This window comes from Macaca nemestrina, chromosome 1, assembly GCF_043159975.1.
Source record: "Macaca nemestrina isolate mMacNem1 chromosome 1, mMacNem.hap1, whole genome shotgun sequence".
In the NCBI taxonomy this organism is placed as follows: Eukaryota; Metazoa; Chordata; class Mammalia; order Primates; family Cercopithecidae; genus Macaca; species Macaca nemestrina.
This window is the reverse complement of record NC_092125.1, coordinates 37927142-37933199: the sequence shown is the minus strand read 5'-3', so window position 1 is coordinate 37933199 and position 6058 is coordinate 37927142. Positions and strand designations below refer to the sequence as shown.

Here is a 6058-nt window from a genome sequence, read left to right as displayed (position 1 = left end):
TTGTTTCTAGCCCAGTGCAGCACTGTGAAAATCCTTAATAACATTTTTAAAAAGTTTTTATTAGAATTTCTTGAATTTTATTTTTGTTTGCTGACTTGGCAAGTGCTTTCTCCCCTGCCCGTAACCCTTGCTCCTCCTCATTTCCTTGCTAACACCTACTCATCTTTCAAAGCTCCATGCCACCGTCTCCTTGAGGAAATTGTTCCTGAGCCCCCAGTAGGTTAACACACCAGACAGGCGAGATTCTCTGTCCTGCCCCAGACAAGGAGCCTTTGCTTTGCAGGGCTCCCCTTGGGACCCTCTCTTGCCAGGGGAGCCTCTAGAGAAGCCTTCTAGAAGGGCATTCCAGACTCAGCAGGCCCCAGCTCCCAGCCTGGCAGATTGGGTGGGGGGAGGGCCCAGCTGGCGGGCGAGGCTAGTTTGTCGATGCTGCAGAGAGCCCTGGGGAAATCAAGGTGAAAGGCAGCCGCGCTGCTGAGGAAGCCCACCCGTTTATCAACCAGCGGGGCTGGGGCCAGGCGAAAAGAGGCTCGGCTGCCAGAGGCAGCTGTGAGGTGGGAGGTCCACACCACTTCGTGGGCCTGGAGAATGGGCTACACAGTGCCGCCCGGGTTGCTGCGACAGCGTTTCCAACGTAGCCCTAATTCTAGGTGACTGAGTTTGGCTTTAGAAATAGGGTCACTGGAGCCACAGGGCTTGCAGACAGAAATCCCCTGCACTTGGCTTTGGGCGAGGAGCCCTTAGGGGGTGAGGGACAGGCTTATTCAGTGGCTTTGGTCCAGTGGGCACACAGGGCACTGGCCCTGGGAGCCTCTGTCTCCCTCCTGCAGGCCAGGGTTGGGTCCTGATTGTGGGTTCCCATCTGTCTCTCAGGCCCCCAGCCAGGGCCAGCCCAGGGGAGCAGGAGGTGCAGAGCACAACCAGGAGGATGGAGCCAGTGGGTGCCTGGAGCAGGGGCACAGAGAGGGAATCCACCCCAGGAGCCCAGCAAGGCACTGCAACTAAAGGGGTCCAGGGAAACACGCAGGGAGACTGCCGTCCCTCCCCCTCCCCAGCTGCCCCATAGCGGGAGTGGCCTTGGCATCCCACCTGCTCCACACAGCGCCCAAGCCATCTGAGCAGAGTGAAGATGTCAAAGAGAAAACCTCAAATCGGATTGAGGCTCCTGCTCCCCCTTAATGAGGTTCATTATCTGCGGCTCTGATCCTTGTAAAACCCAGCAGGCCGGATTAGGGGCAGGCTCTCTAATCCTGGCTGACTCCTCCCCACCGAGTGGCCAGCCTGGCAGCTCTGACCAACAAGCCCTTCCTTCCTGCAGGAGCTGGAAGTAGGCAGGTGCAGACAGGCTCCTCCCTCGCCGGCCCAGGGCGCTGAGGCAGGAGCTCTCAGGGAGGATTGGGGCAGGGGGTGGCAAGGCTGCACATCCAGAGGCCTGTCCCCGTGCATGAGGAGGTCATGGAGTTTGGGTGTGGACAGCTCTATGGGCAGTCTGTGGCCAGGAGCTGTGTGTGCTGAGGGACATCGAGTCTGGCTGCATTCCAGGTGGGGTTGGTCTCCATGCACTCTGTCCAGACCTGGACACTAGGTCTCCAAGTAGCAAGTTAAAGAACACACCAATGCTTGCCTTAACAAAAATAATTTATTCCACACGCCTCCCAAGCAGGGGGTAGCGTGGGAATCAAGCATGTGTAAGGCACTGCCCCCTCCCTCAGACCCTTCTAACTTCTGCACGATGGAAGGTGAAACCTGGAGAGAGAAGGCACTCCCCTCCCTAGCTTCTACCCAGCACCCTCCAAAGATGAACATTTATCTTAGAGACCAAAATAAAAAAGGACAAAAGACCAGGCTCAGAGGGGGCAGAGCTCAACGGGGAGAAGCGAAAGCCCCCATCTTCTCCTGCAGCTACGCCAGGGCCAAGGCACTAGAGACCCACATCCTTCCCATGCCACCAACTCATCAGGTCCCGCCAAGCAAGCCACTCACCCTACAGCCCAGCAACCATGGCTTGCCTCACCTGGGAGACCAGCACGACTTCCAGAAGCTTCTAAACCCCACCCTGAAGCCAAACCCCACCCAGGAGGTCTGAGGAGCTGGAGGCTGGCCAGGCATAGAGGGCTCGGGGTGGTCCTTCCTCCCAGGGTGCAAAGGCTTCCTCATTGTCCGGAAGGGAGCAGGGTGGGCAGAGCCCAGCAGCTAGTGAGGAGTTCCACTCCAGCCCACCCAGCTCAGGGCACCCTCCTCTGGCTTCACTTGCCCCAATTTAGGGCCAAGACCAAGCAGGAGAGACTGAGGCTCCAGTGAGAATGAGGCAGGACTTCAAATAAGCTGAAAAACAGGAATGTGGTGCTGAGAGGTCAGGGACTGAGCTGCCCTTCGCCCGCTGCCCGGGGCTGCCCTCCCTGCGCAGCAGGGGAACCTGGACCCTGCTCCTGTCTTTTGTGTCAAAGGAGATCTCTGTCCTAGCAGCCCCAAGAAGCTTCACTGGAGCAACTGGTTTTCCTGAATTTCCCACACTTCTAGGCCAGACAAGGAGCAAGGGGTGGGAGGGGAGGGAACGGGGTCAGGGAGCTCGAGGAGCCTAACAGATGGCAGCTCCCTCTCCCGCCTCCTCCCCAGGTGGTTCAGGCTGCAGGGTGGCCAGCATGGCCCTTCAGGGCCCTTATCTTGGCCCGGAAGTAGGTGTACATGGCCAGCAGGCCCATGAAGGACAGGGAGTAGAGCCCCACACAGAGGCTGATGTCCAGGTGGGAGAAGCCCCCTCCCAGCACCTGCAGCCACTGGCCTCGGCCCCGCCCAGCTCGGGCCTCCAGCTGGCCCTCAGGGATGTCGACCAGCTGCTTGGAGCTGCGGCCCACGCGCCTGACCTCCGAAGGGCCCCAGAGGCGGTTCTTCTCAGCCCGGGACTCGGCCAGCAATGCAGCCCCTGTGTCTCGCTTGCTCAAGTGCCACTGCCCACGCGGCTGCTCCCGCTCATTCCTCTGAAGCTCTGCCATGTGCTCAGGAGGCTCCTGGCCTGGTGCAGCTCCGAGGCCAGGGCGCAGCTTTGGGGGGCGACTTGCCTCAGGTCTCTCAGCTGGCACATCTGGGGTGGTGTTTGCGGGGGACTTCATCATCTCAGGCTTCCCAGGGTCCAGAGTTGAATTCCGGCCTTCCAGCTCCAGGGCTCCCATTGCCAGCTCTGGGGCAGCTGCCACATTCTGTGCATCCCTCCGGGCAGCTGACCCAGCTGCAGGGAAGTCCAGGATGATGTTGCTTGGGGAGAAGTGGGCCTTGAGGAAGTTAAGGGTGGCTTCCACGTCCCACACGGGCACATCCAGGCGTTCATTGTGGCAGGCAGAACAAAGTTCACGGGGCGGCCACTGCACCTTGGGGAACTGGGGGTCCTCGCTGGGGGCACCTACAGAGGGAAGCATATATAGGCTGGCGGTGACATCAGTCCCACCCAAAAGCCCAGACCACACTCCTCCACTCAGAATGCCAGCTTCCTTGTCTGCAGAAAGGGCTTGCCACTGCCCTTCCAGACGATGGGAAATGAGGAAATACAGATTACAAACACTAGCCCACAGTGGGAGCTCAACAGATGGCAGCCTGGAGGCGGCGGCGGATCCACCTAGCCCTCAGCCCCGGCCCTCCGTGGTTTTCCAGGGAAGCGTGAAGAGCGCCATCTCAGTCACTTCCCAGTGTTGGCCAGACCCACTGTCCTGCTTGGTGGACTTTACAACCAGCTTGTACCCCAGAACCAGACATGGAAAAGGGCAAAAATACTCATTTTGATCTGTTTTGCAGTCTTTGGTTGGTCGGCTTGTGTTCGTCTTTTTTTTGCCTTTTTCCTACATTTTCCAAATTACAAACTGCGCAAATAGGTTACTTTGTCAATTCAAGGGAAAATGTGTTTTAGAGCAAGAGTCAGCCGCTCATGGCAATCCTTGCCTTTACCCAGCAGCAGCCCTCTAGGGTAGGGGTGGGCTCCAAGGGGTAGTTTGGGGGAGACCTGAGGGGTACTTGGAAGAGTCAGGATGCTGCTGGGGCTGCAGGCTGTTGGTACCCCAGGTGGGGCCAGCCCTCTAGGCAGCCTCTGGATAAGTCCCAGAGCGTGAGCCATGGCCACCAGCCCCTCATGCAGTGTTGCCCAGGGAATGCATCAGCCCATCCCTTCTGTAGAAGCACCTCTCCTAAAGGTTTTAATAGGGGGACAAGTTGTTAACTACAAGGAAGCAGGAGCAGCAGCAGCAAGTGGCAAGCAAGTCAGAATGGTTATTCCGGGGAGGGGCAACAAGCAGAGTGGAGGGTCCAGTCATGAGTCATAGTGATCAGGCCTTGCGGAGGGGGCTCTCAGCTTGTGCCTGGCAATTCTGAGTTTCTTCTGAAAGGACCCCACCAGAAAGAGGAGGGAACCACCCTGCTTCTGGCCCCTCAGGGAGAGGGCCCGGCTCCTGGCCCTCCAGCAGCAGCTGGGAGCCTGATGAGGTCAAGGGGCTGAAGGGTCAAACGGAGCATTTGGTGGCAGGGGTGGGGCAGGGCAGGGGGAAGGAGAAGACAGGCACGTGTCTTCTTTTCAAAGTTCGATAGGAGGCCCCAGGAGACCACGACCAAGTGCCTGCGCCTGCACCACCACCTGCTCCATTCAGCTCCTTTAACCTCGGCTCCGCCCCGGTCTCCCGCCCCTGGGAGGCTGTCACAGCCACGTGCACCACTCTCTCCCGACACACAGGCTGCCTCCTGTCCACAGATGGCTCCCTCCCCACCCAGCTCCCTGGAGTTTAATGTGTTTGCCTGTTAGAGCCATCAGACTCGTGCGCGTAAGGAAAAGGAAGCACGGTAATGAGGGAACGCAGAGGGCAAGGCTCCCTCCTGGGAGCCGGTACCTGGTATTTCCAGGAAGGACCTGGTCTCCTCCAGCCCCTTCTCTCATCAGACCCTTCCCAGGGAGAGAGAACCCGAGCTCCCTCCACCCTAGCAGTTTGAGTAAGGGGCCAACAGCCAGAAGGCAGAGCAGGGGAGGCGGGAGAGGGACCCCAGCAGGCTAAAGACGGGCCCTAGAGCAGGGAAAGTGAGCAACGGCATGGGAAGGCCAGGGTCTTACAGTGTTAAAGCCTTGGTTTCCTCATCTCGAAAATGGGGCTGATGATACTGGCATTGGTTAACAGGGCTGGGCTGTGACTGAGGGGACAATGAGTGTCCCTTCCCCAACTTTTGGCCTAAGACTCCAAAGTATCCTCACCCTGTCGTCTCCCACAGGTGACTCCAGCCTTAGGGATGGCCCTTCCTTACCTGCAAGGCGAGCGTTGACCCTGTTGTGGCTAGACCAGAGCCAGAGGACAGCAGCGTTGGGACTCCCCACCCGGTGCATGGAGGCAGCAGCCATCTTCTCAAAGTGGCCAGCGCAGTCTCGGCAGCCAAAGAAGTAGTGCACGTAGCCTCGGATGGCTGGGAGGACCTCCTGGGCCTTGGCTACAGGGGAGAGGAGACGCCATGCACCAGCTCTTCAGGCTGCCAGTCCCACAGCCGTTGCCTCCCCAAGCCACCCTGCTGTCCCCCATCCTGCCGTGGCCACCCCTGCACAGGTGCCACACACCCCAGCCTATGCCAGCAGAGGCCCAGTGTCCCCTTGTCTACTTCTCTACCTGCCAGGGTCACTTTACAGGAGACCCCATCCCCCTTAAACTCCTAAATCTGGATCCCCTTCCCTGCCACTCACCTGGGCGCTTGTCACTCACACCCAGGATAAAGTCCACACTCTTTGGCAGGACACTTGGGCTCTTTGTGACACTGGTAGGAGAGGCCAGCAGGGGCCACAGGGCCACTGCCCTAGCCCCAGGCCCCTCCTCCCCACCCACTCATGCTGCCTGTCTGACTTGCTTCCACCATGCCTCACCTCCCTCGGGCCTGGACCTGGCCTGCGCATACCCTAATCTGTCTCCGTCTCTCCTCGCTCTCCCCTTCCACTCCCCCCACCCCGCCCACCCACTGGGTCCTCCGGACTGGCATGAGCAAAGGCCTGTTAACCAGCCCCACTTTCTTGCTCTAACTGAAACCAGGCTCCCCGCTGAAGACACCA

General features: G+C 59.1%; 1 protein-coding gene across 2 annotated transcripts in view; it reads right to left on the bottom strand.

Moving 5' to 3' along the window:
• Positions 1-1620: 1620 nt before the first annotated feature.
• LOC105484516 (quiescin sulfhydryl oxidase 1) overlaps positions 1621-6058 on the bottom strand; it is a 44359-nt gene continuing 39921 nt past the window's right edge. Inside the window, exons 11-13 of one of the 2 annotated variants that reach the window (XM_011746228.2) lie at positions 5272-5451; positions 3060-3397; positions 1621-2325 (exon numbers count right to left, since the gene is read on the bottom strand). In XM_011746228.2, the coding sequence (XP_011744530.2) occupies positions 2317-2325; positions 3060-3397; positions 5272-5451 (527 nt within the window). In that variant the 3' untranslated portion in view covers positions 1621-2316. Of the gene's footprint in view, positions 3398-5271; positions 5452-6058 lie in introns of both variants that reach the window. The other variant, XM_011746227.2, reaches the window with a different exon arrangement.